Source organism: Pteropus medius, unplaced genomic scaffold (genome assembly GCF_902729225.1).
Source record: "Pteropus medius unplaced genomic scaffold, Ma_sr-lr_union100, whole genome shotgun sequence".
Taxonomy (NCBI): domain Eukaryota; kingdom Metazoa; phylum Chordata; class Mammalia; order Chiroptera; family Pteropodidae; genus Pteropus; species Pteropus medius.
Window position 1 is genome coordinate 1,732,443 of NW_024340847.1, and position 10,890 is coordinate 1,743,332.

A 10,890-nucleotide genomic window follows, 5' to 3' on the forward strand; every position below is an offset into this window, starting at 1 on the left:
CAGAGTGGACACACAGACCTGTGCAGTGACCAGACACAGGAGGCGACCAGCCGCACGGCGGACACCTGGCAGCACCCACCCCTTCTGCTGGGAGCCCAGGGGGCCAGGGAGAAGGGGCCCGGCCCAACAGGACAACAGCCACGGGAGGGGCCGGTGGGAGGTGACATGCGGACACGGCCTGCGGACACGGCACTCTCCGAGAGGCCCACTCTCCAAGAGGCCCGTGGGGATAGGGACTCACATCTTAAGGGCTGCAATTTCCATTCCAAATGCTAACGTCCCCCACGAAGACCCACTCCCACCCGCCCTTTAAAGAAAAAGCCATGAATACAACGGTTGGTTTGGAACCTTTAATAGAAATTAAAAAAATGAATTCAAAAAGAACACAACGCGGCAAACGCAGTGTGCAGGTTAACCCCACTGGCTGCTCTGGAGAGCACAGATCCGTTTATGCTACTTGACACTTCTACAAACTCAGGCCACTTTGGTTCATGTATCTGCTGTAAAGTATTGGCAAAATGTCTTCAGATTCACATTTTTTGGCTCTATTATTTCTAACAGATACAGATTTATTCCAGTTTAAGAAAAAAAAAATACTCACTGTTTGTGCATGATCAAGTATACCTTAAAGATTCCATGACTGCTTTAGGCTAATGACTTGGGGTTTTTCATGAAATATTGACATCGTCACTGAAAAATCTTTTCAGAGCTAATCATATTTTCCTTTTCAGAGAGGGTGTAAGGGATCATCGCAAAGTTCAGAAGGGTCCCATCTTCCTTTAAACAAAATTCCTCTGAAACGAATTAGCTGTAGTAACTTAAAATGAGATTTCCCTCAAAACAACAGAACCACTGCGGCGAGGGGCGTCATGTGGGGAGCCGGGTGTGTTGGCCATGGCGGCCGCCAGGCCCGTCCACATCCGGGTCTGCTGGCCGCCGACCCCCCTCCAGAGGAGTCTTTATCAAGTCACTTTCACAGAATTTAAAACAAAGCCAAAACATTTCAATTTCAATTTCAAAATACAAAATACCAAAAAAAAAAAAAGATGACTTTGCAAGCAAAAATGATAAGTTTACGAAAACCCACAAAAGTGGAGTATTTCTAAGGACTAGGGCTCAGTGGAGGGCACAACAGCGAAGTGACTTCACAGCCGAGGCATCTTTGCCGCGTGCGCCTCCATGCAGCACTGAAATGGAGAACCCTCTTCAACGTCTCGTGTTAAAAAAAAATAAATATTTAAGAGAATACAAGGCTCAGATTGGTTTTCATGTACATTGCACTTGAAGTTAACGACCCAATACTTGCAAGTTGGGTCTGACGTGGTCTATGCCGGTCAACGAATGCATTGTGCTCACCAGTATCTCTGCATCTCTAGAAACGCCGAACGTTTAATGCAGTGACTTAAGCGCTCCTTTTTGCTACCGCAATCCGATTGCAAATTCCATAGGGCCGTGGAAGGGGAATAATCATGTCTATCCTGGACCACCGAAGAAGCCACTTCCGGCTCACGGAGACTGAAATACGTGGCGCTAGACGCTGCGGGTGGGGGGGAAACGTCATCGACGCCGAGGTGCAGGGCCTGGCATGTCACAGCGGGGGGCTGGCTCACCGCTCCCTCCGCTCCCAGCACCCGTCGGCCGGCACGTGAGCGCGCGGCTCGGGCCCTGACTCGCAGAGTTCGTGCTGCCGTCTGCTGTCCTACACACCCCACCTCAAAACCTGCCGGACACATCTTCCCGCGTCAGCGCCCTGCACCCTCGCGAGCACCGGGCACCCGCACGAAACAGGGCTGGGGATTGGGGTTCGAGCAAGGCTCTGAAATGCAGCGGCCTGCCTTTTGCAAACGACGTCGAATCCTCAGAGTGGCCGCTGGCCCCGCCCGGGACCCAGGTCTGCAGGGCAGGCGCGGGACAGCGGAGAAGGTGACGTCCAGGTACGCGGTGACCCCTCCCCCTTGGCTATTCTAAAACAGGTGGATTTCCCCCAGGAGTCGGTTGCACAGGCAGCCCAATCTAAGCAGATCATTGAGGAAAAGGATAATCTCTGTCGCGAGTCGAAGTGTGGGTTTTCTTCCCGCATCTCGCTGGTCTTCGCACTCAGTGGGGTGAGGACTCAGTCGCTGTGTGGCTTTTCAGGGACACCCTGCGAGTAAAACGAGGAAAAGACCGAGAGAAAATGAGCGCAGAACGCGGACATGCTTTAATTAGCAGTTAAGCAGACCCTGAAAGGCAAGAGATCAAAATTCCTTTGCCGGGTGAGATGACGCAGGAACGGAGGGTGGACGGAGGGTGGACGACGCCGGCCGATGGTGCCCCCGCCCCCCGCCGCCCTCTCCACACACTTCCTCAGTCACCCTCACAAAACCCCTGCGGCGAGGCCTGTGGCTGTTAGTGCTCCAGGCCCTGCAGGTGAAGTTTCAGTACAGGACGGACGCTTCGCTGATGAAGGAGCAGGTGCCACGACCGAACGACCTTCCTGAGGTGACAAGGTCACGAGCGGGCCTGTCCCTGACGCCCTGCCCAGGCGCCAGGTGACGTGCTGGCGTTCAGAGCTTTTACCCGCACCTCGGGACCTTCTCCTTTGAGCGGCTAAAAAGCCTGGCAGGCGTGTGGTCACCTGGGAGTTTTGGTGACTAACTCCTATGCTGGGGACACAGGGACTTTTAGGAACTCGCAGACTCAAAGCACGACAAACTGCCACATACAAACAAGAGGACGGTCCTAAGCGAGCTCCCACCCAAGGGGACCGAGAGGTCCCGCCACACCCTGGGAACGAGACTGGCCCACAGGCCACTGACACGCACTGGGACGGGAGCGCAGGCGTCCACGGCCCGTGGGAGGCCACGTGTGGGCGGTCCTGGTGTCAGGGCACAAACGACAGACGTGAGATGGCCCGAGACAGGAGCAGCGCTCGGCACGGGGGCTGCCGGGGAGCAGCGTGCGGCACAGCCACGGAGGCCCCGTTCGGACGATGGACGCCAGCTGTGAGTGACGGTGACAGGCAGCAGGGCACTGTCACGCGAGGCAGGTTCAACGCCCCCTGCACCCACTGGGCCAAGGTGCTCACCCCCCACCCTGAAATGGGCTGAGAACAGCCCCTGCTCCCACCTGCAGCGTCACGAGGACTAACCCTGCTAACGGACATGTCCAGCTCAGCTCCGTGTGCACAGCAGGGCTGCTGAGTGCCAGCCCTCAGTCACGGCACTGGGAATACGGTCACCAGCGGCCAAGCGGGGTCAGTCACACAGGAAGAGCAAACACACTCAGTGCCAGGGACATGCTGTGACAGATGTCCTGGGCCTTGGGAGTCAGGGCCTGCTCGCTGTCATGACAACTGGGACCCTGACCTTTTTGGAGAAAAGATTTCATGCTACATGTACCAACAGATGTGAACTCTATGAACCTGGACTGCAGACTCGTGACCTCCCTACACCTGTGCTGCAGACTCGTGACCACCTCCCTACACTTGTCTAGACGCGTGACCTCCCTTTGAACATGCTGACAGCAAACACCAGACAAAGCTGCTCCAACCATCTGACCGTAAGCGAAGCCCACACGTGACCCCCGGGCATGGCTGCCGTGCGTGACGTCGTCGTAATGGTGGCGACGTGCCATGGAGCCTCCTGCATGGCTCTCCTTATGTCTGTTCATTTCAAGTCACAGAACCTGTGGGTGATGCTAAGGGAGGGCCGCGTACGTTTCCTCTCAAGGGAGGGACGCGTGGGTCCTGCCAGATAGGGGACCGACGCGGAATGAGGGGCACGGATGCAGACGGCACGGGAGGAAACGGCCCTTGTAACAACTGTGCAGTTCATTCTCCAGCCCTGACACCATCTGGAGCGAACATCGCTGCCGACGTGTCGGGTCCCCGCCTCGTGAAGAGCGAGCTCGGCCTCACGCGCGCGTCCCCCTGCTGTGGCGGCAGCGTGGCTTTGAGACCCACGGGGGTGGCGAGACCTCGGCCACAAGCGCCCTCACTCTGGGCTGCAGCGGCCGCAGCACATGCCAGGAGGGGGCGGCCAGCTGCCTAGGGACAGGGCGTGGCTCTCCCGAGGCTCCCTACCACTTCGGAGACTCACAGACTTTCGCGGGATGGAAGGAAAGCCAAGGGCAGAGACCAGCTGGCACTGAAGACGTCCTGCTTCCGAGACGCCACCGTGAGGGACCGAGGTGAGCCTCCCGAGAAGCCCGTCTGTCTGTGGCAGCGATGGGCCATCTAAGGCCCTGGTTTTTCTTTTTTAGCTCATTTTATCTAAGACTTTGAGTCAAAGTAAACTGGAAATAACAGTTAAATGTCCATACTTTTAGGGACCAACAAGAGCTGCTGCCATGGTCGCTGACGTCACCTGCCTGACCGGCCCCCAGCAGGTGGCTGGCTGGCTGCCACGGGGGCAGTTTCTCCCTTCCAGGAGGGATGGGCAGGCACAGGTGGGTGGTCCACCCAGTGGAGCAGACGCACCCACGACGGAGCCAGGTCTGCCTGCCTGTGGGCGGGGCTCCCCGAGCCGGGCCCCAACAGGCACCCACGGGGTCTCTGCGGCCTCTGACGTCCTTCCCCAATGTCCCCTGCACTCCAGGTGAGGGAGGGAGGACACGGTAAACCACCGACCGCAGCCGCCTCTGGACGCACTTCCCTGCAGTGGCCGCCGCGAGGAGCCGCGGGCCGTGCCCGTGACGGCGGGGAGCTGCCCCTCACTCATCCTTCTAGACTGAACTGGGGGCTCACAAATGCTAGCATCTTCGCGATTCGGCAAGGAACTACTTACTCTCACCCACTTTTTTTTAACATAGGCTTTCCTCAGTAATCGTCACCATCGAGTCTCGACCAGACATTTATCGACAGATGACACACGACACAAAGCAACCGCGTCGACTGGGAGCCCACTGGGTCAGGAGAGGGACGGGTACGCACCATAGCCAGCTGCCGCCCTATGTTCCCCACCGTCACGCCTCCCGAGAAAAAGATGCAGGGCAGCCAGGAGCGGATGTAGAGGAAGTCCGGGGACGTGTACCTGCGGAAAGAGAAGGCAGGGACGTGGCACCGAGCAAAGCTCCGGTGACTCTCTCTAACGGGGACGCGCGGGGCACGGCAATCAGGAAGCACCGCAGGACACAACGTCCCAACGCTCCCCGCCTGCTCCTGTCTGGTTTCCCGTCGCATTAAACTGCGGGCGGCGGATTCTTAACACGAGAACCAGCGATGAGCCGCATTTTTGAGAGTTTCGTGCCCAGGCCTAGAGCGTGTGTGTACAGATAGATAAAGCGTGAACATGTCAGCGAAGGGGCTGTTTCTAACACGAGCGAGGTAACCGCCTCTGGGGGGGGGCTGATGTCGGGGGTCACGTGCTTACTGATAGACGCCGTTGTACACCAGCAGCTGGGTGATCAGGGTGGCCAGGAAGGCGATGGTGATCCCAAGGCCAAGGCCGCTTCTCGAGCGGTCAAACGTCCACCAAAGGCCCAAAGACAGGGCCGCCAGTGTCAAGGAGAGCTGAACGTTATTGGCAAAATCCAATTTCTGGTGATGTAAAAGTTAAGGAAAATTTAACGATTTGCAATCAGATCGGAAACACACACAATCCCGGGACCCACCTGTGTTCTTGCTCTCACAGGCCACACGGCCCCCACCTGTAAGCACGACCGGGCAGCTCGCGAAGGCCGTCAGACGCCAGGGCCCGGGCTCCAGACGACGCGGACTTCTCGGGGGCCGGTGGGTCAAAACGTTCCGAGTAAAGGTTCCGAGAGTCACCTCTAACAGTCTGCGGGTGTCTCAGCCTCCGACCCACCTGGGTGCTAGGGACCCGCGGCTACTCTGTGCTCATTCTCGTGTCCCCGGCGGCCGAGCTGCGGGAGCACGCCCCCCGCCCCCGCACACGGTGCCTCTGCAGACGCCACGCACCCCGTGTCTGCGGAGACGCACCTGGCTGTCATCACGACGCCGCTGTCGCCTGGTGACGAAACCAACTTCTCAGAGCCGGGACGTCTCGCACTACCTGTTTCGGACATTCTCATCATTAAGACAGGAGAACGGCAGACTTAGGAACTGTGGGAATCCCAGAGTGTCTTTCTCTAAACCTTGAAACTATAGACTAGTCGTGCTAAAGAAAACCGAAATCTTCTGAGACCTGGGGCGCCACGGACCTCCTTCCGAAACACGCTTACGTGCAGACAGGCAACACGTTCCGTGCGACCCGCTCCACTGGGGACCCGGGCGTGCGGGGCCCGTGTTAAGGTCACCGCTGCTGGCCGGCATGGGACTTCTGTGGTCACACCAGGGAGGGGGCAGAGGAGCAGAGGAAGCGGCCAAGCGTGACCCTGTCGCCACGCGTCACGGAGCCGCAGGAAGCCGGTCTTCGTGACGGCGGAAGCGCAGGACAATTACAGAAGGAACTCCGAGGAAGCAGACGGGGGTGACGGAGGAGGGTAACAGTCCTCCCGCTGTTTCCTGAAATGACCCGGAAGCATTTTGAAAACTCCCGCTAAGCGCAGACTAAGCGACAGGCTTTAAAATAAATCCCTCAGGAGAAGACTTCGACCGACCTAAGAGGTGACATGCACTCCCTACGCGCAGCGAAATCACCTAGGAAAACGCTCGGACACGGCACGTCCGCTGAAGGATACAGCACTGGCGTGGTTGATGCCCACGAAGACCGCGACACAGCGCATGACGCTGGCCCACTCCCTCTTGAACTTGTGGGGCTCCCCCAGGTGACTGTCAATGCAGGGGTACAGCAAGCCGACGACCGCTGTTAAAACAAGGAAAAACGACCGTCAGGGGGCACCGGCTTCAAGCGATACGATTCCACGAGGCAGTTAACATATCGCCAAACCAGTTTCCCTAGAAAATTGATCCGCTCTCATAACACTGAAACTGAGACTCTCTTCACAATTCCGTTCCCCTGGAGCACGAAGATCAGTTTTGAGAAGGTTCAAACAACTCGCTGCTTGGCATTAACGCAGAAATGTGGACCCCGCGGGCCTCGCTGCTTGGCATTAACGCAGAGACGTGGACCCTGCGGGCCTGGCCTGCACAACGGGCGCGCCCTCCACCACGTACGCGTGGTCGCTGTGTTACAATGAGGGGTCAGCTTCACGAGGGCTCCCGAGGCCACGGGTCTCAAGTGGTGGCGCTCCTCATGGGGCCAGCCCTGAGGCTGGGCACACTTACTCTGGTCTGACTCTGACATCTGGGGCACAGAGGCCACGTGCCCAGAGGTGGCACCGGATTCGGCAGTGAGGGGGTGACAGTATTTGCTCCGGGGACCCTGAGCACCGCTGCCCGTCATCTGCGGGTCAGTGCGGCGGCAGGCCAAGCACACCGTGCTGTCCCTGGGAGTCCAGGCCCGGCCTGTGGAGGACCATGCGAGCGGGCACAGGACACCTGGCGTCTGTTCCCAGTCCCCGCGGATGGGACCTGGCCTCGTGTCTGTTCCCTCATGTGTGAAATGATGCTTATGTAACTAGGAGACGGAGGAGGGGCTCGGTGCGGTCTGGACAGCAAGGAGGTTCTCAGACACGGAGCTTTAGGGCACGAGCGCAGACAGACGTTAGACGGGGAGGCCGGGCATTCAGGGAGAGGAGCGGACGGGAAGAGGCAGGCAGGACAGACAGCAGGGCGGTGACTGCTGGGGACACAGGCCACGGGGCCTGACTGCGGGATGCGGTCGCCCAGGTCCAGAGGCTGGGCAGCCAGGCGGTAGCTCCACCTGTGGGACAGGGAACGCCTTAGGTTCCCGAACAGAGGGACAGAATCACAGTTTTAGCCAAATATGCAAAGGAAAGAATTTCAGTTTCAATTTCACGATGTATTTTATAGAGTTCTAACTTTGGGGTTTTGAAAAATGGAAGCCCACGTTCTATGACTTCACTATAACTTAATTTTACCTTTTAAAGTTAAAAGCAAAGTATGAAAATGTACTAGGAAACGTTCCCCTTCACTCTTGGCTGACAGTGAAAACAAAAATAGGGAATGAGAAACTGTTTCAGATATGCCCGGAATTTCCGGAAGCTTCTATGACAAATAAAACCTAAACTAAGTGTGTCATTTTTAAGATCAAGTTTTGGATTAAGATCAAGTGTTAAGATCAAGTTTTGGAAACTACTGCGCCAAATGTATATGAAAAATAGAATTCTGCATCTAGATCTATTTCTCAAAAAGGATTTTTAACAGTGTAGCAGTATCCTTAGAGGATTTAGAAACACAGAGCAGGAACTGCCCTTTCTGAGGACCCGGCAAAAAAGCTCTGTCCCCTGCTCAGTGACCACAGAGCCCCCTAAGTGTCCCGGCCGAAACGCACTGCCGTCCACTGCAGCCTCCTGCTGGTTTGAGTGAGTCTGCAGAGAAGGCGACATGTCTCCACATGACAGGGGACATGCCCGGACTGCAGGGAGACAGTATGCGGAGTTCGGAACAATGGCCCTGCCACTTGCTAGCTGTGGTCCCTGGACACAGTTGCAGAACCCGTTACTTGGTTTCCATGTCTATAAAATGTAGCTATAGCACAGTGCTGCTGCCAGGAGCAAATAAAGCTCAACACACAGAGCAAGCTGCCCGGAAACGTCAGCTACAAAGCAAACCGCAGGGCACTGCTCCTGTGGGACTTGTCACCAGCTTGTTCTGCCCATCAGACCGTGGGATGCTCAGGACGGGCTGCTGTGCTCACTCTGTATTTCGACAGCAGAGCCGGGGCTGCAGGAAGCAGCTGACAGGTGTTTGCTAACCAACAAATGCTGCCGGACTAGGGGATCAGACCCGCCAAGGAACCAAGAAAAGCGACGAAAAGGAGACGGCCCGCCCATCCGCAACTTAGACCGAGCCTGTGGGACGGTTCCCCGCGCCTCTGAAGCCAGCCAGGTGCGCTCCCGCCCACGCTCGGGACAAGGGGATGCTCTTTTCCTAAGAGTCCCGGGGGAGGGCCTGGCTTCCTTCCGCCCACTCCTAGGCCACCCCAGAAGGAAGTAGGGAGGCCGCTCGCCCACGTGACGGTTTGTTTTCAGTTACCCAGCCGGGTAGCATGTTCGCAGGCGCAGCCAATAGCGGCCCAGCGCCTCTGCTCACCAGTTCCGCGGCGGCCAATCGGGCAGCCGGCCGGCGATGACAGCGGCGGGCTCGGCGCGCAGGGCAGTGCCCGGGCAGGAGGAAGGACCTGGCCGGCCGGGTACAGCGGGAAGCCGCCGCTTTCCTCCCCCCTCATGTCCATCACCCGGCTTCCTCCACCCCTCCCCCCAACCCCCACCCCCCCGCACGCGAGCGTTTGGGGGTTCGGAGTCCCCGCCGCACCCACACTGGAAACGCCCACTTTTCCTCCGGGGACGGCTCCGTTTTCAAATAAACGTTCCTCAAGGCTAAAGAACCTTTTTGACCCAACAAGGTTCCGCGCTCCTACTCACCAGCTGCTGTCCCACAACAGGGAGGCACCCACCAGGCCGAGGAGAAGGCGGTGGCGGTCACCTCCTCAGGGAAAAGGGTGACATTCCTCTGCACCTGCAGCAGGTTGAGCACCAGAGCCAGGCCCACCCCGACGGAGAACAGCACCAGGCCCCTCTGCACCAGGCGGTGATGCCAGCTGGCGCTGCCGCCCCCCGCGCCGGTGCTCCCAGGCCCCCGCGAGGGGTCGGAGTCCGGGGCAGCGCGGGCCACCAGCAGAGAGGGGCGGGACACTGAGGAGGTGATCATCTCTCCCACTTTGGCTGCCAGCCCTCCGGCACTGGCTCTCGCGCGGCCTGCGTGCCTGGGGCCGTGAGCGCAGGGACAGCTCCAGCAGTGGTCGTCCAGTCTGGGCATCGGTGTCGCCAGCGCGACAGGCTTTCCTGGAAGGAGAAAGGGGGTTGGGAAGGCCCGCCACGTCCATTTGCGGGGAACGGGCAGGTGGGAAGGGCCCCGCCGGCCGCGGGGCTGCGCTCTCATTCATCGCCTCACGTCCAGGGAAGCTGCCCCTCCGGGGAGTCCGCGGGACCCGCGGCCCACACCGCAGCAGCGCCGGGCGGGCGCCGGCCGCAGTGGGGCGCGGGGGCTGCAGTCAGGGGCAGCCGCGTGCGAGGGACCCCCAAGGGCTACAGAGCCCGCTCGGCTCCGCCCGCACCGCTCCTCTGCACGCACCCCGAAGCGCCCGCCCGTCCGGTCCAAAAGTTTCCCAGACCCCGTCCGTCTGCTGGACACGGAGCCAGGGCAAGTTACTGGGGTCCTCCGGGACGGAGGGGACCCGTGGCTCGGCCCACCCAGGGTCAGGGGTGCAGCCCCCATCCCGGGACTGCGGGAGGGGGGGCGGCTGCGGGGGACTGAGGCGCCCGGACCCCAATCTCCGGCCCCGGGGCCGGCGCCGCGCCCCGCGTACCTGGCGGAGGGGCGCCCGCCCGCGGGCTCGCCGAGGCGGGGAGTCTCGGAGGAGGCGACGGAAGAGAGTTGCGGCCCGGACCGCCCGGAGTAAGGCCCGCGGCGGCCCGTGCGCGGCGCGGCTTATAAGACGGGCAGCGGAACCCCGGGTCACTTGACCCCGGCGCGGCCCGCCGCCCCGCCCGCCCCGGGGGCGTGGCCTCCGCGCGCCCCGCCCCGCCTGCGCGCCGTCCGCCCGCGGTCTGGTGAGGCGGCCGCGGCCAATCGGGGGCGGGCGGCCCATATGACGTCAGCACACGCCACCGCCGGCCCGCTGGCTCGGGAGCGCGGACGGACGGGCCGCCGGCGTGCGGCCGGGCAGGGGCACCGCGCGGGCTGGGCCGGGCCGGGCCAGGCGGGGCGGGGCGGGGCGGCGGCCGGACGCGGCGGGGGTCAGCGTGGGGGACGGTCAGGGGCTTACCGCCCCGCCACGCCCTCGCTCTGCCCGCGCCGGGAGGCGGGAAAGCTGGCGCCTTCCGTTACGGCCCTTGGACTCTAGAGCCCCCTCCCTCCACGCG

The 10,890-nt window shown here is 60.2% G+C and overlaps 1 protein-coding gene across 1 annotated transcript; it reads right to left on the bottom strand.

Annotated features, from left to right (window-relative positions):
- Window positions 1–336: 336 nt before the first annotated feature.
- INSIG1 (insulin induced gene 1) lies at window positions 337–10,492 on the bottom strand. The gene is made up of 6 exons (XM_039837314.1): window positions 10,335–10,492; window positions 9,391–9,810; window positions 6,622–6,746; window positions 5,352–5,518; window positions 4,913–5,012; window positions 337–2,143 (listed from the first exon to the last, which is right to left on the bottom strand). The coding sequence occupies exons 2-6, from the start codon at window positions 9,782–9,784 to the stop codon at window positions 2,114–2,116; spliced, it is 816 nt and encodes a 271-aa protein (XP_039693248.1). The 5' UTR covers window positions 9,785–9,810; window positions 10,335–10,492; the 3' UTR covers window positions 337–2,113.
- Between the last annotated feature and the right edge of the window lie 398 nt (window positions 10,493–10,890).

Coding starts and splice junctions, on each gene's coding strand:
- INSIG1 (XM_039837314.1), bottom strand. CDS start 9,784: ATGCCCAGACTGGACGACCACTGCTGGAGCTGTCCCTGCGCTCACGGC. Junction 6,747..9,390: donor CTGTTGTGGGACAGCAGCTG/GTGAGTAGGAGC, acceptor TTGTTTTAACAG/CGGTCGTCGGCTTGCTGTAC. Junction 5,519..6,621: donor GCATCAACCACGCCAGTGCT/GTATCCTTCAGC, acceptor TTACATCACCAG/AAATTGGATTTTGCCAATAA.